We start from the raw sequence: 23,201 nt of genomic DNA on the forward strand, positions 1-23,201 counted from the left end.
GAAAGATGCAGGCCACCAGCTGGAACCTTGTTGACAGGCCATGAGCCTTGTGGTACAATATAAAATAATAGAAATGAGTTGATTTATGATATAAGAGCTGCCTAGCAATACGCTTATGCTATTGGGCCAAACAGTATTGTAATTAATACAGATTTCTGTGTGATTATTTTGGGGGTCTGACCAGCTGGGAATAAACTAACAGCTTCCCCTAACAAAGCATAAAATGAGATAAGGGAAAATATGAGATCATCTTGCTCATTCTCTTCAAGGGCTACACTGTTCTGCATGTATCCATGCCTGTGCTGTGCTCTCTTCTCAGCCGGAAGTCTTACTAAATACCCCATTCTAGTAATAGAGGGGCATCTTCTTGAGTCCTCTCTGTAGAGAAACTTGCAGAGGGCATATGTTAGTGGCACCGTGATCTTGAGAAGATTGCTTCTTTACACAATATGCAGATTTTGTGTTAACCACTCAGAAAAAAACACTAAACTAAACTAAACTACTTCTAGTGAAATCTACAGCAGACATTGCTGAACCAGGTTTAGCAAACACTATAAACGTTGTTTTAAATGACGCTGTGTAAGTATATTACTCATTAAAGAGCATTTGTAGAATCTTGAGTTTGGAGATGGAACACAGGGCTTGCATGCTCTAGGCAAATGATCTTCCATTGAGCTACAGCCCCAGCCTCAGGATCATGAGTCTTACATGTTCTTGAAACTGCTGGTGTTTTAGTCGGGTTCTCTACAGGAACAGAACCAACTGGATAAATATATTATCAAGCAAGCTTTAAAATAATGTAGTCAACTCACATCTGAGACTCTGAGAACCCAATATTCGGTTCTTGAGGCTGGGTGCCTCAACAGTGGGAGTAGTTCCAGAAAGTATAACATGAAGGGGGCCAGGCCTGCTTGTTTGTTGGGGTTTCTGTCCCACCCAGTATCCCACAGCCGGCAAACCCCAAAGAAATAACACAGAGATCTCTATAAGTTACAAAGCTGGTTGGCCCATTAGCTCTAGCCTCTCACTGGCTAACTCTCACATCTTGATTAACCCATTTTTCTGATCTATGTTAGCCATGTGGCTCAGTACCTTTTTTCAATGGGGCAGATCACATCCTGCTGCTTCGATGGTCTGGGCAAGAGTGGGAGGAATCAATTTCCTCCTTCCCAGAGTTCTCCTGTTCTCATTACATCATTTCTCCTTCCTATCTGGTTTTCCTACCTATATTTTCTGTCTGGCCAATCAGCGTTTATTTATAACATGATTGAAAGAATACAGACAATTCTCCCACACCAAGAAAGCAGTCTCGGAGTGACAGTGTAGTTACCCAGTCCCCAGGGCAGGGACCTCAGAAGTACCAGTCTGACTTTAGAGGCCTGCGAAGTTCCTGGACAGCACTGTCCCTATTCCACGACAAAAGCTTGGGAATGCTGGTTCTGCTGTGGTGGAGAAATCAGCCCCTCTGCCCTGGGAGCACAGCAGGGTAGATCAACTCAGAGGAAGGTCAAGGAAGCAAAAGGTGGGAAATCACGCATTCTGAAATACTGTCATTTAATCTGGGCCACTACTCAAAGGTGTTACCCATAGTATGGGTGGCCATTCCACATCAATGGAGACAATCAGAGTTCTTCAGGTGTAGCTCCCTACCGAAGTGATTCTAATCTGTGGAAAGATGACATTAAAACCAACCATAATACTTAGCATATTCTGGTTATACATAACAATGGGTGTCAGGTGGTGTTTTCATACACACAAAGAATGTATTTTTATCATATTAATTTGGATCTCCTAAGTCAAGAAAAGATGTTCATAAACCTCAAGTCAATGGTGTTTATAGATTACCTTGTCTTTTCTTGTAATTTCCACTTTTAAAAAATTGCATACTGTTTTATAACAATATCCAGAATTTTCTTTATTGGTAAATGATAAAAAAAATTAGCTCCTGAGGGCTAGGTATTACTCAAACACGGAATATATAATAGTTATGTGATGTTTGTAACCCTCAATATAGGTCTGTCTCCCCACAGGAAGCAGAAGCTCAGGCAAGCCAAATTCCTTGTTTAGTGTCTCCTGTCGCTCAATGAGAGAGTTGTGATTCAAACTCACTTCATGTAAATAATTACAGGATGTGAGACTGTCTCCTACAGTTTGTGTGAATAAAAAGGTATTTGTTTTTATTCCTTAAAGCAGACTTTATCTGCAAATTCCCTGGAGGTGAGCAAGTGGATATCTGTTTGTTTGTGTGCCTGCCTGCCTGCCTGCCTGCCTGTCTGTCTGTCTGTCTTCCAATCATGTGTGTATGTTTTCAAGCATAATAACTGAGGACTGGGGTGGCCAGGGAATGGTCTAGATTGGGTTGCCAGGCTCTATGGCTGGAGGAAAACAGGTTAAGTGCTCTGTGACAGAGAATAAATTAAGTCTTCAGCTAAAAATGGATGGGCATTTCAGAGAGCAGAATGCCCTATGGAAAAATACCAAAATTCAAATGGGGCGGAGGTGGGGGTGGGGGCAGACTTCATCCTAGGTCTCTGTTGTCTATGTTGCAGGCATGTGTGTGTGTGTGCGTGTGTGTGTGTGTGTGTGTGTGTGTACCTGGCCATAGTTAAAAAAGCAAAGGATCCAAAAGAACCCAAATGTAAGTGTAGAAATCAAACTCACCCCTCACAGGTGGAGGGAAAGAACCCTAACAATTGAAAGTGGAACATCAACCCCAGGCTTCTAACTGTGAGCATTTAGGTTTCACTAATTGAGGTCAAGGTGATGATGGCCGTACCAGCTGGGGAGCATTTTTGCCCAGAGATAAATTTGTCCCTCTGCCTTTCTGCAAGGCAGCGGGGAGGTGTGTGTGTGTGTGTGTGTGTAGCTAAATTAATTTGATTTTCATCATGCCACGGTAACTTCTGTTCCCTCTTCCCCGGCTGTCAGATGTCTTAGCTGGCTTTCCCCTTCCCTTCTCCCCCACACATTTCATAACACACAGAGAAAGCACGGATTGGCTCCGGGCAGAATTTAGAAACGGAATAACTCTAATTTGATTCTTCTGCATGGAGTGCTATTCTTTCTCTCTCTCTCTCTCTCTCTCTCTCTCTCTCTCTCTCTCTCTCTCTCTCTCTCTCTCTCTCTCTCTCTCCCCCCCTCCTTCCTTGAGGGAGAGAAGTTGTAAACCCGAGCATAAGTATGCTTTGTATATATATATATATACTATATATATATATATATATATATATAGTATATATATATGGCACAAAACTGCTTGATAGAACTTTTTCTTTGGTGCAAAACCTGGCAGCTCACCTTTACCCCTCCTCTGTGTCTAATAGTAACACTAGCAAATGAAACCAGAGCCCAGGACCCCAGGAACGTGTTCTTGATGTCTCTGTGACTGTCTCATGGGTGCGCGCCTAGCCCACCGCCCCGTCGCTCTTCCTGCTGGGCAGGATAAGGTTACACCGGGGCCTCCTCTGTGACAGAGAGAGGAAGGCGGGCCGACTTTCGGCCCGCTGGGGAGTTGCCACAGTTGGCAGCCTGGGGCCAGTGGGGACGCTTCTGTGCTGGCGGCGCGGAGCTGAGGGTGGGACCTAGAGTGCAGCCTGAGGCCGGGGTCCCCGTGATGGCCACAGCCAGGCCTCCCGGGCGCGGCTGCGGAGTCCTGCCCCGGTGGCTGCTCGGTGCTGCCCTGCTGCTGGGCCTGCGGCTCTGCATGGAGTTGCACCGCGCGGGTTCCGGACCTCCGGGTCGCCGCGTTCCCCTGGAGCCTCCCCGGCCGCACCTGCTGCCCGCACCCGACCCTCCGCGCGGTGCCAGAAGGAGGCAGGTGACCTACGTGCGCAGCGGGCGCCGAGCACTGCCCCGGAGTGGCGGGAGCACGTCGCCTGAGCCGAGCTGTTGCACCCCACGCGGGCTTTCCCGCAGGAAGGTCAGTTGCAAACGGTGCAGACCTGGACTTTGGTGTTGAGCCGGCACCCAGACGGCGCTGGGGAGCCTTTGGCTCAGGCCGGTGGACCTCCCCACTGGGCCCTAGAGACTCTTCCACTTCCTTCTAACTGTGCTCTCCCTGGAACTTTAGTCTGTTCAATGGCCCCATTGACTGAAGTGGAATTGAGCAGAGTCCATCCACACCCAACCACTGCTAGCGCCCAGTTTGGCAGGCCTCCTTCCAGGAATAGAGCACCCAGCAACCATACCCATCCCAGTGAGGGAGGGGCCGCTGCGTAGCAGTAAGGGAAAGCAAAGGAAGCATGGATGTCCTTGTGTTTTCCCACCCAGGCCTGGACAAAGCCGGATGGGTAGATTCTGTGAAAGGCTCTTGCACCAGGTCTAGGTGATGGTGAAGATCTGCTCTCCAGCCGCGTTCCCACCAGTTCTTACCCAGGGTTTGGGACTGTCACAGGGTGAGAAGACAAGGCCCCAGCACCGCTTAGTGGGAAAATAATTAGACCCTCCAGGGTCAAACCTAGGTTTGTCTTACATCGCTGGCTAGGCGCTCTCTTCCTTGCCTCGTTAACTTCCTGCCTCACGCTTCATTGAGTAGGTCAGTTTTAAGCTCTGGTTGTTGAAGCCTGGACTTCCCACCTTCTTTTGGGAGCTCATCATTTACATGGTACTTAAGAGTGGAAAGACTGGGAACTGAAGGCTGGAGCAGCTTGCCAGGCGCTTACGCCCATCACTCCTGCTTCCGGCCGCAATGGCATCCTCTGAAGCAACGCTGGATGTGCTGGCTAGAGTCATTCTTTTTCTTGATGACATCTGTCCCGCCCCCACTTCTACCAATCTGCTCCTACCTCCGCTTTCCTCCTCTCCGATTCTAATACCCTCCCTCATTCTTCCAGGGCTTTCCTTCCCCCAGTTCCTTTACGTGCTTTGCCCTCCGTCTTCCCACATGGCTGTAGTTACTCAATAGGCTACGCTGACATCTTCTGGGATAAGCACAGATCTGTTTTCTGTCTCTAAAATGTGCCTCCTATAGAAAGACTAAGCGAGGCTTACTCTAAAAGATCCACTCCCTTCTCACGCTGCCCATGCAGTTCCCGAGATGCGGCGTTAAGCATTCACAACTCTTGTCAAGGGCTTCCACTAGATGTGGGGTCAAATGCTGCGAGTACAAACTGAATTCTAAGTGGTTGGGGGCCCAGCAAAGGAGTTCTATGTGATGCAGGCCTTGAACCTGTGAAGGAAGATCAGTCAGAAAAAAAAAAAAAAAAACAAAGGGGACATTTGGAGCTGGGATGATGTTTTTGAAGAGCCTGGCTTGCTGTGTCCCTCTGCGGATGTCCTCAAACACTTTGTCTTTGATACGTTCCCTTTCGGAACCTTTCTCCATGCTGGTTGTCTGCTGTTCAGGGAGTCCCAAGGTTTTGTCTCCATAGTTGTTGGTGACTAGAACCTGTTTTACAAGCGTCAAGGTTTGGAAAGCATAGACTCAGGTCACTGGGTGTGTGTATGTATGTGTGTGTCTGTATGTGTGTGTGTAGTGGGGTTCACCTCTATGCCCTGTAGGAGGCTGGAGCAGAGACCCATTCTGGAAATGGAGGCAGGAAGTAGATGTGGGGGTGGCAAGAAGGGGAGGAGCCTGGCTGTGTTTGGAAGGCACATGGCAAAGCAAATGGATTCCGTTTGCTTTTGGTGGACTACAGAAAGGAGGCCATGTCTCCAGACTTCAGATATCCTTTAGCTAGTCAGTAGGAAATGTCAAATAGACAGTCAAACATGTTGAATCTGGGGCTTGGAGGCAGTGTCCACGCTGAATTAGTGATTTGGGATCATTGCATGCAGGTGGTACTACAGTGGGGTCGGCTGGAGGTGAGTGTGGCTCACGGGACAAGGGTCTGAGTACCGGTGTTCAGTCATTATAGCTAAATTAGAAAGAAACTTAGTACAGTGTCTAGCATGTTATAAAGTCAATATAACAGCTTTTATTTTCTCTAAGTTGTCCCAAGTCTTCAGCCTTAGCTGTTTCTCAAATGTGGACGATCATAGCTTGTTTGCATTCCTTTGCCATACCCCAAGTCCTGTTCTCTGTAGCCCGTCTTGCCAATCTTCTGCTCTTTCCTACCACAAACATTCACGTCAAGGGTCATTTCTATCCATGACCATTCATGTCAAGGTTCTTTGAGAATCTACTCCTATTTCCATGCTCATCTGTCTGCTACCTGTAATGGCAACAGCAATGCCTTCTGTGAGACTGAGTTGCTGTGTTCATGTGAAGACCCAAGAATTTATCTCAGGTGAAAGTGTTCTCAACTGGGAGGAATTTAATTCCCCACAGTGACCCTAGGAAACTCCAGAGACACTAACACATGGAAGGTGAATACCATTAGGTCTTGTTTCTCAAGGGTGATTCTAAATAAATGTCATTGGTTAAATGATATAAGAAGTAGACTATCACTGCTGTACATATTAAGTTCTTAGCCTCCTACGGAATCATTGTCTTTAGATTATCTTCTCCATGGTCATTTACTTATTTTAAGAATATATATCTCATCTTGCCTGCTTCCTAGGCAGGATTCTGGATTTATTTCACTTCGCTAGTCTTTTACAGCTGAGTTAAAATCATCCTCAAAACTGGAAAGGCCAATTATTTGTTTTCTGACTTCTGTATAACTGAAGGTTTCTCTCCCCCCTGCCAGTTCCTGAATAACCACTCAGAGGCTTAATATTAATTATAAACTGTTGGTCTATTAGCTCAGGCTTACTATTAACTAGCTCTTACGACTTAAATTATTCCATTTCTGTTGTTCTATATTTTACCACATGGCTTGTTACTTCACATCTTGCTTGTCCGACAGCTACTGGCATCTCTCAGACTCTGTGTTCTTTCTCCTTGTATTCAGTTTGGCTTTCCTGCCTTGCTATATTCTGCCCTGTCATAGGTTAAAGAAGCTTCTTTATTAATCAATGATAATAAAACATATTCACAGCATACAGAGGCGTGTCCCACATCACTTCTGATAACAGAGTTCACCATCTTACACCCCTTTGGGGATAAACCTTGTTCCTTTTGAGCATTACCAGACATGGTATAATTCAAGGTGAATGCACCAATGATAAACTAAAATTGAGTTTGGAAATTACCTATTGAACTTTTATGTTTTATTTTACTATTTTAATTTAATTGCTTGAGATTACTGATTAACAGTTTCACAGGAGTCTTAGTTCTGGGCAACTTCCATGTTGGTAAAAGGAGAGCACATTCTGTTCTGTGGGCAGCTTTCTGGGTGGTGAGAGCCTGCATGGAATATACTCACAGGGTTGCAGAGTGTCGCTTGCCGCCAAGCTTTCTTTGCAGGAGTGAGAGGTGTAAACATTCAACAATTATATTGTCACCTTAATCAGAGCTTCTGCTACTTTGAAAGGAAACAATCGGGACAGACAGACAGACACAGAGAGATGGCAGAGTCTTCCTGCATCCCCCTTTACCAGGCGGTAGAACCATACAGATGTCTTCTTGCACACGAGGAGTTCTAGCCTTTGAGCACTGGGAGGTGAGGATGGATGGGAGGGGTGGGTAAGCACGGCCCCTTTTGATTGTGGCAATCTTGGAAACTGCCTATTTCTGTGAGTTACGGACTCCGAGCACCTCATCAGTGCTTGCAACCTGTCAACTTGGCACAGTGCGCCTCGATCAAAACATCTCTGACGCCCCTTTCTCTGCTGTCTGTTTCCTGCGTGTTTCTGGATTCTGTTGTTGCTTTCTTAGGATTCCCGTGGGTGAAGTTCTCAAGGGGATTTATTTACAGAGGGTTATATGTGGTTTCTGTGATGTAGGCTTCTTATGTACTCTTGGGTGTATATGGTACCCCTTATAAGTTGGCAGCCCATCTATGAGGAAGCAGCTTTTTAACGTGTAGGCCTTGCTTGTTCTGGAGAACTTCATTCAGGACCAGGCTTCCAGGAGAAATGTCTTTTCAGAGCGATGTCACTTGACATTTAATATTCTGGCAAGCAGAGTGACTTCTGAGTCACTGGGCTACAGAACCCAGCAATGTGCTGCTGTCTTGGCTGGTGAGTTACAGATCCTTTGGAGCATTGTGTGTGTGTGTGGGGGGGGTACTGTTTCCTGTTCTGAAAAACCATATGGCAAATGTGGGCTTATTTCTTGTCATCTTAGTTTTCTAATTCTGTAGCTGTCAGCAAGAAGATGGGGAAGTGTGTGGGGTGCTCCCCTGTTTACCCAATTGCCTTAAGAGCCTTGTTGTTCTCAGATCCCTTGAAGGGTGGGTTGAGTTGCCTGTGGCACCGAGAGAAGGCATATTTCTCCTGTAATCGCTCCCTCGTCCTGTATTCCCTTTACCAAGCTGTATAGAACTAGCTCTAAATATGACGTCCTCTTGCGCATCAGGACTTCCAATCCTCAAGCCCTGGGAGATGAGGACGGATGACATCTAGATGGGGGGGGGGGGGGTAAGCACCAGCTCTTTTGATGGCGACAGTCTTCGAACTCAGCAGTCATATCCAGCCCTTTTGGTTTTGCATATGTACCCATACTTCTGACGTACAGGGAGCAGCGTGAATCAGCCCTCTCGCACTACCCAGGAAGCTGAACATTTTCATTTGAAACAAAGTCGGCGGAGAGGATTTGAATGGGCTCCAGCGGAATGTGGGTGTGAAATAGCAGTTGCTTAGTTTCATTTCAAAAAGCGGGGTTTTATTGCAGTTTTGATGTGCCTTCAGTGGGGACCACGGCTCTGCTTCCACCCAAATCCTGCAGTTAGTTTCTTGGAGAGTGTTCTGTGGGCTGAGGGCTGATAATGGAGGCTCTATTGTTTCTCAACAGCCAGCGGTGGAGATATTAGGTTTTTGGGTATAATTTGTGCGGTCCATTTTCTCTGAGGAGAAAAATGACCTGCCAGTTTTCTCGAATAGAACTGGATTTCCGTTTTCAGTCTGTGAAGAGAATCAGGGCCTCATAGTTAAACGGGAGACTGTCAAGGGTGGAGGGCCCTTGAGTTTTTCCATCTGTGCAATGATAGCCTTGCAGGCCTGTTTCTGAGAAGTTGGGCTCTTTGTTCTGCGATACAGGGGAAGTAACAGGAGCCTGCTTCATTTACCATGAGACAAGTCTCAGCATAGCAATTCGCCAGCAGTGATAAGCATCTTTTTCAAAAAGCACCTGGGTCCTCTAGATATGTCACAGTGGACCCATCAGTGTCCTGTGGAGGTTTCTGGAAAAGGAGGATGGGGAAATATGGTCTCCAACAAGCATTTTTATCCTATTCAAGTGACTGAAAGAAAATTGAATTTTAGAAGCCTTACAATCTAGGGGCATATGTAATTTAAACTAATAGCAAGCAAGGCTGTTAGTTACTCAGAAGGTAAATCTAGCCAATGAATTTGAATCACAGCATTTTTTTTTCTGGTAGTGGGAACTGAACTCAGAACTCATACATTATAAGCAAGTGCTCTATTACTGAGCCCCACCTATACCCTCGTGTAAATGTTTTAGGTGAGTTATCCAGTGGGATCTTGCTCTGAGCCCACCTATATCCTAATGTAAACTTCTTCAGATGGGGTACCCTGTGGGATCCCACTTAGCATCCCCTCTATTCTCTACCTTTATAATCTCAGAAAGCATTTGAAGTTACAACCTTGAGCCAAATACTTGCAAAATGAGCAGGTGTTTTTCCTAAAAAGTGACAAGCAAAGTTAATACTTCTTAGCTCCATGACAGTATGGCATATGCATACCATCTACAACAAAGGGAAAGGTCCCTTTGTACTGTCATTGTTAAGAAAGATGATGTGATGAAGGTTGACCTTCAAAGTCAACTGGACTGGATTTCGAGTTATGGAGAAGGCGCACCTAGGGCATATCTATAATACTGACCCATATTGACACAGGATTTTCTGAGGTGGGAAGACCCACTCTGAATATGGAGGGGGGCACTGTTCCATGGGCTGGGAACTGAGAAAGACAGACAAATCGAGTACCTTAGTTACCTTTCTGTTGCTGTGATTAAAACACCACAGCCAAGACAACTTGCAGAAGAAAGAGTTTATTTAACTTATGGTCCTGGAGGGTTCGAGTCCATCTTAGAGGGGAGGAAGATGCAGCAGACACAGTGGCCGGAGTAGAATTCTGGGAGCCCACCTCCATCATGGTAAGCACTGAGCAGGGAGAACAAAGTGCAGGGAAGTGAAACTTCTTACTCTCAAAGCCTGCCCCAGAAATAAAGTTCCTACAGTTAGGCCTTGTCTCCTAAATGTCCCCAAAGAGCACCACCAACTGGGGACCAAGAGTTTGAATGCCCAAGACCATGGGAGCTAGCATTCCTTCCTCTCTGTTTCCTGTTCTTGATCTTCAGAGATGTGAGGAGTCCAAGTTCATGATCCTGTCACCATAAACTCCTCCATCCTGTTCTCTGTGCTTTCTTCATCACATTGGGTGGTACCCGCGAAGGATGATGCACAAGACTGATGGTGCTCATGATGAGTGGCACCCATGATGATGGATGGTGTCTGTGATGGGTGATACCCATGACGGAGGGTATCAACGGTAGGCGGTACTCTCTGAAACCATAGCCAGAGGGAATGCTTCTTGTGTTAACTTGCTTCTGTTGTTATTTTGCCCCAACACTGAGAAAATGAATGGATATAGATGAATCATTGATTCATCCAGGGCCAGAAGTGGATATTGGGGAGGGTTGTTCATAAAAAAATATATTTAACCAGTGTAGCACTGTTTGGGTTTTATGACACCACCCTCCAGTTTTTGTTTTTGGTCTAACTTAAAAATAAAACAGAACGGGAAACAAAAGAGAAGAAGTAAGGAAGTATGTTGGGAAATGCTGGAGATTTCTCACTGGGTTGGAGGAAGAGTTCAGTCACTTCATTTTGGAGGAGAGGGATGTTCAGCAGACCCCAGTTTTCAGAGCCCATTGTCTGTCTTTCTGAAGGGCCACCAGAAGGCTCTCCTTGCTCCACTCTGGGGCTAGCTCCCAGATGTCCACTTAGAATCAGTCAGTTCTGAGCACTCGCTCTAAGCACAAGGTCCTCTTCTAAACAGCTGAGCCCTTCCTGCTCCCTAATGACTCAGTATCATTTTTGCAGTCTTCCCTTTGGCTATTTGTTTCTCATATTTTATATTATTCCAGTTGACCTATTTTGGAAATCTTGGACCTGGGACCTAGAAAGAGATTGTAGGGATTTTGTTTTTACTGAACCCAGACATTGTCCTCTCTATATGTCCTGTGAGTTTATATAGTTATGAATGTCTCTAGCTATCTTCATTGTTTAATTATTTACCTGTTAATGGCATTCTTTGGTGTGTATGTGTTGTGTGCCCTTATGTGGAGACCAGAAGCTGATGTCTTATGTCCTCCTCTATTGCTTTGCCTTTTTGAAAAATAAAGATTTATTTATTGTTTTTATTTTCTGTGTATGAGTGTTTTGCCTGCATGGATATAGGCATCACTTGCAGACTGGGTGCCTGAGAAAGCCAAAGGCATCAGATCCCCTGGAACTGGGGTAACAGGCAGTTGTGAACTGCTAGGTTGTGGGTGCTGGAAGTTGAACCTGGGTCCTCTAGAAGAGCAGCTAGTGTTCTTAACCACTGAGCCACCTCTCTATCCCTGGTCCCCCACCACAGTTTTGAGACAGGGTCTCACTAAAACTGGTGTTGGCTAGACTGTTTGGACTCAAAGCTCCAGGGATCCTTCTGTCTCTGGCTCCCTAGGCTAGAATTATGGTATGTGATGCTCAGCTTTCCGCATGTGTGTGGGGATATGAACTCGGGTTTTCATGCTTGAGTAGCAAGCATTTTACCCACAGAACCATCTCCCCAGCCCCTGTCCAATATTATCCTATTTTCAGGTAGTATTCGGCAGAAAGCTGGCAGCTGGTACACAAGATTTTTCAGCCAATGGGTTGAAAAATACACAAGATTCATATGTTGTGTTCCATTCGTTCTTCTATCCCCCACCTCTCATTTTCCCCCTCTCTTCATTTCTTCTTTCTTTTTTTTTTTCTTTTTGCAAAAAGTTACTCATGAGGACTTGTGGTAGAAAAGGAAATAGCAATAGTCGGCTCGTTACCTCAATTCGGGTTCTCAAACCAAAACTAGAGTCTTATGATACTTGATTTCTGTTGCTGCTGTTGTTAATGCAGTTACTTTTCAAAAAAAAACATCCAAATTATTGCTCAGCACATCTGGTCTGCATCTTTACAGCCTCCGCTTCCACTGGCTACTGTAGGATTCCTTAGTGTGAGGCTGCTTCTGCATCAGTTAGGACTCTGGGATTGTGAGTGACAGGCCCACTTGAAACTAGGAAAACCAGAGACTGTTTGGAATGGTCTGAGAAGACAAAGAAGAGCTACAGAACCCAGGAGGGTTCTGAAAAACCAAGCAGGGGCTAAAGCGAGCCCGGATACCCCCGCCATCCAGATGACCCCTACCACAGACGTGGTGGGTACCAACTTTTGTTTGGGTTGTACCTTTTCCTCCTTATCATCCTGTGTTTGCAGAACTATCTAGTTTTCTAAGAAAATGTTTCCCTTTGCAGCTGATGTTCCTTTACGGGACCCCAGCGTCACCTCTTGCACATACCTGTGAGGGAGTTTGGATGGTAACTTACAGATATAAAGAAGCAGATAACGTGAGGATTACAGCGTAGCTCTGAGGCCAGGGGTCTGGTGATGGGGATGTGGGAGGTACGTGGCTCCTCTGCCCAGTCTGTCCTAGCGTAGATTGCACCATGATACCCTAGTGCATCACTACACCCAGTATGCAATCTACACTAGTATGTCTGAAGTGGTGCTCCGGCCCTTGGGTAGCTGTAAGCCAATAAATCTTTAATCAATTCCCTTTCTGCTTAACTATCTAGAGTGCTTTCTGTTGTTTACAATGAAGAACCTTGACAGGACAGTAAATTAGAGCTGGCTCTTTGGAGGGTTAGAACTATAACTTTCCCTTTTCAGTTTTGCCTGGGTCTGTTGAATTCAGGGCTTGGAACATAATGGGCAGAGTGAACTATGTGTGGAGGGATTTCTCCCTGACAAGATGGTCACATTTAGTTTCAGATAATAAATTACCCAGATCTGCGGCTCATCTCTAGAGACACCAAACCGTGTTTCATACTGCCATTTGCCTGGGGACAAGTGCACTGGGATGCCACAAACGACACCCCATGCTCAGGGCTCACACTATTGCAGGCTCATTTCTGGATGGGCCACATATCCCTTGTGGGTTGGATGAGTATGTGCCGTGCTTCTCTGTACTGTACTTGTCCTTCCCCTGGACTCCAGGCTGAAAGTGTGGCCACCATCTCTCCATTCACCTGAGCAGAGGGGTGGGGGCTCTAGTGGGTCTTGCCTGGCATTATCGAAAGCCCAGCCTGGGGCCTGGAAAGATGGCTCAGCAGTTAATAACCAGGTGCTCTTTCAGGACACCTGGGTTCACTTCCCAGCAGTCTCAGGGCAGTTCACAATTACTAGTGACTTCAGTCCTTGGGGTTCTGATGCCCTCTCTGGCTTCCCTGAACTCTTGCATGCACTCAGAGCACATAAACATATGCAGGTATACATACATACATACGTAGAAACATATGCAGGCATACATACATACACAGAAACATATTCAGGCATACATACATACGCGGAAACATATGCAGGCATATATACATACAAAAATACATACATATACAGGCATACATATGTACAAACATATGCAGGCATAGATAGAAATGCAGAAACATATGCAAGCATATATACATACATACACATAAACATGCAGGCATACATATATATATACGCAGAAACATATGCAGACATACATGCATACACAGAAACATCATATGAAGCCAAACAAACATACACATAAATATGTTGAAAGGAACCCAGCCTGGAAGTGACATCTCTCTCTTGCACACAAAACCATGTCCAGAGTCACCCAAGGCCAGCAGTACCATCTTACCATGTTCCAGAAGACAGCTGGAATGTTTGGTGAGCAGGACAATGTCGTCACAGAATGTAACTCTCAATCATGCACGTCTATGTGGACACAGTCTAGGATGCTCTGTGTCTCTGTTTTAAGCTGCTGGCTGATTGTTGTTTGATAGTACCGAAGGAAGCACAGTTATTGGTTTCCAGGGGCTGAGATCTGAAATGAAGCAGCCATCTATATTTAGTAGGACTCTTCAATACAACAGACTCACCGTGTAACTCACGAACTGTGCTGGAGCCAGTCCTGGAATCTCTTAGACACAGTGATTCTTGCTGACATTGCTATGCTCACTCTGCTCAGAGCATATGGAAGAAGCCAGTCATTAAATACGCCGTGAAAGCAAAGGACTGAAGGGATGGCTCAGCAGTGATGAGGGCTTGCTGCTCTTCTAGAGGACTGGAGTTTGCTTCCCAGCACCTGTGTCAAGCAGCTCACAACTGTCTGCAACTCTGGCTCCAGGGGAATCTGATTCTTTCTTATGACTTCCAAGAGTATTAGCATCCATGTGCTCATAGTCACACACAGACACAGACACACAGACTGACACCCACATACAAACAAACACACAGACACACAGACAGATAGACACAGAGAGAGGCACACAGATACACACATGCACACACACACACACACGCACACACACAGACAGACACACAGACTGACACCCACATACAAACAAACACACAGACACACAAACAATCAGACACACACAGAGACAGGCACACAGATACACACATGCACACACACACACAGACAGACACACAGACTGACACCCACATACAAACAAACACACAGACACACAAACAATCACACACAGAGACAGGCACACAGATACACACACATGCACACACACGCACACACACACACGCACACACACGCACACACACACGCACGCACACACGCACACACACACACACACACACACACACACACACACACACACACACACTGAATCTCTAAAATAAAAAGCCATGAATATAAAAGAGTGGAAGGGCTCTCGTAAGAGGAGTCAAATGCCATGTCTGAAACCAATGTCACAGTGATCATTTTCTCATTTCTACTTGGAATTCAGGGAATGACTTCCCGGTGGAGTTCTAGAATGTGGCCACAAGTCAGTGGCCATGCTTGAAGCTTGTATGCACAATATGACAGCAAGCAATCTAGTTTATTTCTCATCTACTCTGAGTGTCGAACAGAGAATCACTTAAACATCCTGCTTAGTAAAATGCATGGCCACTCAGAGCTCCGAGTGATGAGGTTCTAGAGGTGGTCTCTCTGTCAGCTCTCTCGAGAGTGGCGTATGGAAGAATAATAAAAACACATGAGACCCTAGGATTCCCGCGGCATAGGCTTATTCAAATGTCATATAAATGCTCTGATAAATGCAGCTTGCCCGTGAGATGGGCCTCTGGATTCTCTGGTCTTCTGTGTTCAAAGTCAAACCCAGGGACCTGTGTATGTTAGGCCTAAAGATCCTATTGTAATGCTTGAGGTCAGCAGGTTGAATTCTGCTCCCATACATGTTGAATGCATGGAAACACAAACACATACATTGAACAAGAGATGTATGTTTTCTGAATTTCAGTTTCTTTTTTTTTAAAGGCTGAAATTTAGTATTTTTAATTATGTATGGGTGTGCGTGTCTAACTGTGGGTGTGTGCACACAAGTGCAGGTGCCCTCCAAGGCCAGGGGCAATGGACCCTCTGGGGTTACAAGCCACTGTGACTGCAAGTTGTTGGCAGAGGCTGCTTGTTCATTCCTCAGTTGCCTAGACCCAAAATAATCACACAAAACTTTATTAATTAAAACACTGCTTGGCCTATTAGCTCAGGCTTCTTATTAACTAACTTTTACATCTTAAATTAACCCATTCCTATTATTTTGTATTTTACCATGTGCTGTGGGACAACGGTCTTGTACCCTGTTACTTGCATTGTTTTAATAAAATGCTGATTGGCCAGTAGCCAGGCAGGAAGTATAGGTGAAATGGACAGGCAGGAAGTAGAGGCACGGCAATGAGAACAGGATAATTCTGGGAAGAGGAAAGACTCAATTTGCAGTCGTCATCCAACCACAGAGAGGCAAGATGAGAATCCCTCACTGACAAGGGTACCAAGCCATGTGGCTAACGCAGACAAGAATTATGGACTAATTTAAGATGTAAGAATTAGTTAATAAAAGCCTGAGCTACAAGGACAACTAGTTTATAATTAATGTAAGACCTCTGTGTGTGTGTTTGAGATGGAATGGCTGCGGGACTGGGTTGGACAGAAACCTCTGTCAACAAATGGTGACATTGTGGACAACTGCATCCACATAAAACCTGAGAGAGTTTGAGAAGGAATTCTAGACACAAAAGAACATGGTTAAGCATGGCTTCTTGGTAGCAGCATTTTCTCGGGTGGTCTCTGTTTGCTAGAGGCAAACGCACTTCATTTAAGAGAAGCTTTCTGACTCAGCTTCAGCTGCAAAAACTTTGCAGCCCTTTTAAGAGGTCCCAACACCAAACATTTAAATGGTGTTGATGAATAGCTGACAGCACACTTCTTGGTGCTGACAGGGACCTTGAAAGTCCATAGAGTTCTGGCAATAAACATGGCTCCAGACAGTACCTACACCATGAGGCTAGACTCTCAGAAAGGTAAGAAATGAAATGGATCCAGCTATTAAAGTCATGGCTTTAATCTTAGCCCTATTGCTTAGCAAATTAAAGATTCATGTGGTCAGAAAAAGAGATATATAGTAGAGATAGATTCAAAGACGAAGAAAACTTCTAAACAGTTTACAGTGTGTTTAAAAATATATAGATCAAGATCTATACAAATGCAAGGTATTCATCTCTATATCATATCCCCCTTTAAATGTAAACAAACATTTATAGACAATATTTGGGAATTTAGGCATAGTTCTTTCCAAACTTCTTCCTGCTTTTTGTTGGGCAAAGTATTTTGGGGGGTTATGGAGATCTTTCGGAGGATCTTGGTCCATCAAACTATATTAGTCTAGAAGGAACCCACAGGTTCTTATTCTCTGTGGAAACAAAAGAAGAAACTCTTTTCTAAAACAAAATATCCTTAGACCCAAATTTAAGTCAAGAGACCTTTAAAACATTTATGTTGGTTTAGCTTAGCAGCCCCTACAATGAAATGACTCTCTGTACTTAGCTCATTCACAGTCAAAAAATTACAGAAAACACAATAATATGCATAATAAGACTCTGTGTATATTTCATCTTTATGTGGCTTATTTTTATTACTCTATTACTTTTTCTATAAGTTTAATGTTTATTTTATTATCTTTACCCCTTTAATCTCTGACTGTCTGTACTCTTTTATATTATAACTATCTATACTCCTTTTCCTCTCTTTCTCAAGCCTATGTACATTTCTCTAACACTGTGACCCATTCAGAGATCTTTTAAATCTGAATTTGTCTTTATTGCATACATATCTGCAATTATTTTCTGACCAGGAGTGCTTTTTAAAAATGCTAAGCTGGCATGGCTAGGACCAAGTCTGCATCTCTGCCTATTGACTCTGCCCAGTCCAACATGGCTGAGGCATGTTCACTCCCTCTGAAAGTTATGTATACTGCCCCAACTCCAGGGGTCATAGGGGGTCTATTAAGAAGTTTGTAACACACTGCTCACAGACCCCATTTAAGTGCTGGGCCTCTTGAAAGAGCCAGAGCTGTTCGCGCAACTAGCACTAGCTAGGAAACCCTACCCTAAAGAAGCTGTGCAGCTTTGCTGCCAATGCTGAGTCAGGAAGACTTCTCTTAAAATAGATGTGGCAACCCTGCTTGCCTCCAGCAAACAGAGCCCATCTGAAAAAAAAATATGGCTACTAAGAAGCTGCGCTAAACTCTGTTCTTTTCTGTCTAGAGTTCCTTTTTAAGCTCTCTCAGGTTTTATGTGAACATAGTTGCCTCACGTTGGTGCTATTTTGTTGGCGAGGCTGCTTGTTTGTTTCCCAGCTGCCCAGATCCAAAATAATCACACAAAACTATATTAATTAAAACACTGCTCGGCCTGTTAGCTCAGGCTTCTTATTAAGTAAATTAGCCCATTCATATTACTTTGTATTTTACCACAAGGCTAATTGTTTACCAGTAAGGTTCCAGGGCGGGTATCTTTCTCCTTTGACAGCTACATGGCATCTCCTTGATTCCACCTACTTCTTTCCTCCATCTCTGCTTGGAATTCTGCCTTACTCTATTCCGCCCTGTCATAGGCCCAAAGAAGATTCCTTATTAACCAATGGTAACAAAACACGTTCACAGCATACAGAGGGGAATTCCACATCAGTGAGCTGCCCAAATGTGGGTGCTGGGAACTGAAGGAGGAATTTGGGTCCCCTGCAAGAGCAGTGAACACTCTTTAACTGCTGAGCCATCTCAGCAGCCCCTGCTTCCTTCCTTTGCAAAAGAAGATAAGTAGTACATTGTAGTTGGATTTTTCTTTGGTATACCAGCTCAAAAAAGAAACAACATAGAATCTTACAAATTATGAAAACTGGGTCTTAGCTTAGGCTTGTTTCTAACTAACTCTTATGACTTAAATGAACCCATTTCTATTCATCTACATTCTGTTTTGTGGCTTGTGGCTTTTACCTCTCCTCCTGCATGTCCTGCTTCTTCTGCATCCAGCTGAAAACTCCACATTTCTTCTTTCCTGGGTTCTCTCTGTACCCAGAAATTCCACCTAGCCTCTTCCTGCCTGGCTATTGGCCAGTTGGTTCTTTATTAAACCAATCACAATGACACATCTTCACACAGTGTAAAGGAGTATCCTGCAACAGTGTATACCTCACAGGGCTTCTGAGAGGATGAAACGAGAGCACAGAGGTGGAAACACCAGCATGCACCCTGCAGGGCACAGGGACACATTTCTGAAATGGTGTCAGAGAGTTACAGTGTGGCTACTGAGGCCCAGCGTTTACTGTAATATTGTTTCCTCAAAACTAAGCATAAGTTTTTTTTTAAAAAAAAAAAAAAAACTTAAAGCAAAGTGCTATTGAATAATTTTGGTTTGTATTAGTGTTGTAATGTGATTCCAAATTTTGGCAATGTAATATTTCCTCAAAAGTATTTATAAATCAATTAGCTGCTATATAAACATTCTACTACTTCCTTAGTTCAAGGGAAGTCGACTGGAACGCTCCTGGGTTAAAGAGTTAATTGATAAATTGCTTTTCTGGCTGCATCGTTCACATTTTAGCCAAGCTGAGTGAATACTATTATACTCGGCACCTTACATGCCTTTTAAAGATAAGCTCAGTCTAGCATATCAAACAACATGTGCACATGAACGTTGTACCTGGCATTGTGGGCAATACAATTCCTTCAAGCAGTACATACTTTAAATGAACTGGGAAGAGTCCGTTGTGCTTGGTAGGAATGGTCCTCATTCTGCACACAAGGAAGCCAAGGCTAGTTAGAGGAATTAGATCACTGCGGGCCCTAGGGGCCTCTGTTTTGCCTTGGCCTCTTCCCATCTGCTCCTTTTCCCTGCATTCTGGTGCCGTGATGGGAACTATGTAGCCCAGCCACATCCTCTTTAGATTGACACCTTTGAAACAAGGAGCAACAGGGACATCAGTCCTTCAATTGCTTCAGCCCCGTGCTTGGATGCAGTGATGCAAAGTCAGATATCCACCAACAGGAAGAAAGGGGGGAAATGAAGAGCAAGCAAGGGTTCGGCAGGGGTTAACGCTGGAAGAAATGGCTGCGGAGGCAGCTCAGCGGCAGAGGGCTCACTCAGGGCAAGTAAGGCTCCCTCTCTGCCAGAAAGATTTTATTATCACAAAAAAATTCCCCAAAGCACAAAGAAATGAAACGACAGAAAATAATGTACACATAGCTAAAGGTGGTCCACTCTGCTAATATGCAGGGCAGGCAGATCAAAATAAATGAGAATCTAGTTCACCCCCATCTATTTGGGAAAAAATACAATACATCTGATGAAACCTGGACCAATGATTATGTGGAGAAGAGCACACTGTAGCCCTTGCTTTACTCAAGGTGAGCCCAGCTCCCACTCTTAATACAGTTACTATCTCCACAACACCACCACGTTCTCTCTGTGTGTCTCTGTCTCTCTCTGCCTCTGTTTCTCTCTGTGTGTCTGTCTGTCATCTCTGTCTTTATGGTCTCTCTATGTCTCTGTCTGTTTCTGTCTCTCTCTGTCTCTGTTTCTCTCTGTTTGTCTACGTCTCTGTCTTTATGTCTCTCTCTGTCTCTGTTTCTGTCTTTCTCTCTCATTCTTGTTTGCAGTTCCATCCCCATGAATTTAGAGGGCTCTTCTGACTTGCTCACAGATCTACAAACTGACTGTGATCGTATTAGCACATAGTAGGCAGTCTGGCACATAGTAGGCACTCAGTAATACTGGCTGCAAGAATGCTTCTCTTTATGGCTCCTGGCACTAGCCAGTGGGTTTGAAACCACCGGAATCTGTTCAGTGCTGCTCTGCATTCCCTTTGAGGTGACTCATTTTCATGACAGGGTAAAACACTGCAGATCGTGGCACAAAGCACCCAGCATTTACTTGCTTCAGACTGCAAGATCAGGCTGGGAGCCACATCCTCCCTGCACCTGTCCTCGTGTGGTCTGTGAGCTTAGAATTACTTTTACAGGCAGACATTTTAATGTTAGAAACATCAATCCTGAATACCCATGAGACAAAATAAATAATAAAGGTTCTAGTTTTTTCATTAGTATGTCTGCATTACTAAAAATTGTGTCTAATTACTGTTATGGCTCGCATTCTTCACTAGAAATGTAAAATTGTTCTTTTATCTTGTCTAATAAGCACCCTAATTAATATCCTTAATTTTGCTCTTGGCTCATGAAGTGTTTATACCTGACTTTTTAAAATTTTTTAAAAAAGAAAACAAACTATCTTTTTTTCATTATACATACAAATCCAAGTTTCCACTCCCTCCCCTCCTTCCATTCCCCCCACATACCCCACCTTTATTGCTTTGGGGAAGGACCAAGGCCCTCCCTACTATATCTAGACTGAGCAAGGTATCCCTCCAGAAAGAATAGGTTTCCAAAAAGCCAGTACACGCAGTAGGAATAAATCCTGGTGCCACTGCCGGTGGCCCCTCAGTCTGTCCCAGCCATGCAACTGTCACCCACATTCAGAGGGACTAGTTTGGTCCTATGCTTGTTCCTTCCCAGTCTAGCTTTTGTTGGTGAGCTCCCATTAGCTCAGGTAGATTATTTCAGTGGGTGAACCCATCATGATCTTTACCTCTTTGCTCACATTCTCATTCCTCCCACTCTTCAACTGGACTTTGGGAGCTCAGTCCAGTGCTCCAATGCAGGTGTCTGCCTCTGTTTTCGTTAGTTGCTGGATGAAGGTTCTATGGTGACATTTAAGATATTCATCAGTCTGATGACAGGGCAAGACCAGTTCAGGCACCCTCTCTTCTATTGCTTAGGGTCTTAGCTTGGGCCATCCTTGTGGATTCCTTGGAATTTCTCTAGAGCCAGGTTTCTTGCTAGCCCTATAATGGCTTCCTCAATCAAGATATCTCTTTCCTTGTTCTCTTCTCTGCCTTCATCCATCTTTGCTATCCTGTTCCCTCAAGTTCTCCTTGCCCCTCCCCTTCTTCTTTCCTCTTCCCCTTCCATTCTCCTTTCTCCCCCCACCCCAATACTCCCAATTTCATCAGGTGATCTTGTCTACTTCGATTTTCCTGGGGGCTCTATATATGTTTTTCTTAGAGTTCACCTTGTTACTTAGCTTCTCTAGCATTATGAACTATCAGCCCAATATCCTTTGTTTATGGCTAGTATCCACTTATGAGTGAGTACACACCATATTCATCTTTTTGAGTCTGGATTTCCTCACTCTGGATGGTGTTTTCTAGTTCCATCCATTTGCATGCAAAATTCAAGATGTTACTTTTTTTTAACCTCTGACTAGTACTCTAATGTGTAAATGTGCCACATTTTCTTTATCCATTCTTCAAGTGAGGGGCATCTATGTTGTTTCCAGGTTCTGGCTATTACAAATAACGCTGCTATGAACACAGCTGAACAAATGTCTTTGTAGTAAGATTGAACATCTTTTGGGTATATGCCCAAGAGTGGTTTTGCTGGATCCTGAGGTAGAGTGATTTCCGATTTTCTGAGAAACCGCCATACATATTTCCTAAGTGGCTGTACAAGTTTGTATTCCCTCCAGCAATGGGTTCCCCTTACTTCACACCTACTCCAGCATACGCTATCATTGGTATTTTTGATCTTGGTCATTCTGACAGGTGTAAGATGGTATCTCAGAGTTGTTTTGATTTGCATTTCCCTGATGGCCACAGATGTAGAACATTGCCTTAAGTGTCTTTTGGCCATTTGAGATTGTTCTGTTGAAAATTCTCTGTTTAGTTCTGTTTCCTATTAATTGGATTATTTAGAATTTTGATATCTAATTTCTTGAGTTCTTTATATATTTGGAGACCAGTTCTTTGTCTGATGTGGGGCTGGTGAAGATCTTTTCCCATTCTGTAGGCTGTCTTTTTGTCATATTGACTGTGTCCTCTACTTTATAGAAGCTTCTCGGTTTCAGGAGGTCCCATTTATTAATTGTTGCTCTCAGTGTCTGTGCTACTGGGGTTATATTTAGGAAGTGGTCTCCTGTACCCATGCATTGAAGACTACTTCCAACTTCTTCTTCTATCAGATTCAGTGTGCTCGGATTTATATTGAGGTCTTTAATTCATTTGGACTTGAGTTTTGTGCATGGTGATAGATATGGATCTATTTTCATTCCTCTACAGGTTGACATCCAGTTATGTTAGCACCATTTGTTGAAAATGCTTTCTTTTTTCCATTGTATAATTTTAGCTTCTATGTCAAAAATCAGCTGTTCATAGGTGTGTGGATTAATATCTGGGTCTTCGATTCAATTCCATTGATCAACCTCTCTGATTTTTATGCCAGTATCAAACTGTTTTTATTACTGTAGCTCTGAAACAGAACTTGATGTCAGGGATGGTGATGCCTCTGGAAGTTTCTTTATTGTACAGGATTGTTTTGGCCATCCTGGGTATTTTTTTCCATATTAAGTTGACTATTTTACTTTCAATGTCTGTGAAGAATTGTGTTGTGATTTTGATGAGGATTACATTGAATCTATAGATTGCTTTTGGCAGGTTTGCTATTTTTTATTGTGTTGATCCTACCTATGCAAGAGCATGGAAGATTTTTCTATTTTCTGGTATCTTGTTTAATTTTTTTTCAAAGACTTAATGTT

The 23,201-nt window shown here is 44.1% G+C and overlaps 1 protein-coding gene across 1 annotated transcript in view; it reads left to right on the forward strand.

Moving 5' to 3' along the window:
- Positions 1-3,560: 3,560 nt before the first annotated feature.
- Mettl24 (methyltransferase like 24) overlaps positions 3,561-23,201 on the forward strand; it is a 119,770-nt gene continuing 100,129 nt past the window's right edge. The window contains exon 1 of the mRNA XM_038339815.1: positions 3,561-3,919. Within this exon, the coding sequence (XP_038195743.1) occupies positions 3,614-3,919 (306 nt within the window). The 5' untranslated portion in view covers positions 3,561-3,613. The remainder of the gene's footprint in view (positions 3,920-23,201) is intronic.

This window comes from Arvicola amphibius, chromosome 8 (assembly GCF_903992535.2).
Source record: "Arvicola amphibius chromosome 8, mArvAmp1.2, whole genome shotgun sequence".
NCBI lineage: Eukaryota > Metazoa > Chordata > Mammalia > Rodentia > Cricetidae > Arvicola > Arvicola amphibius.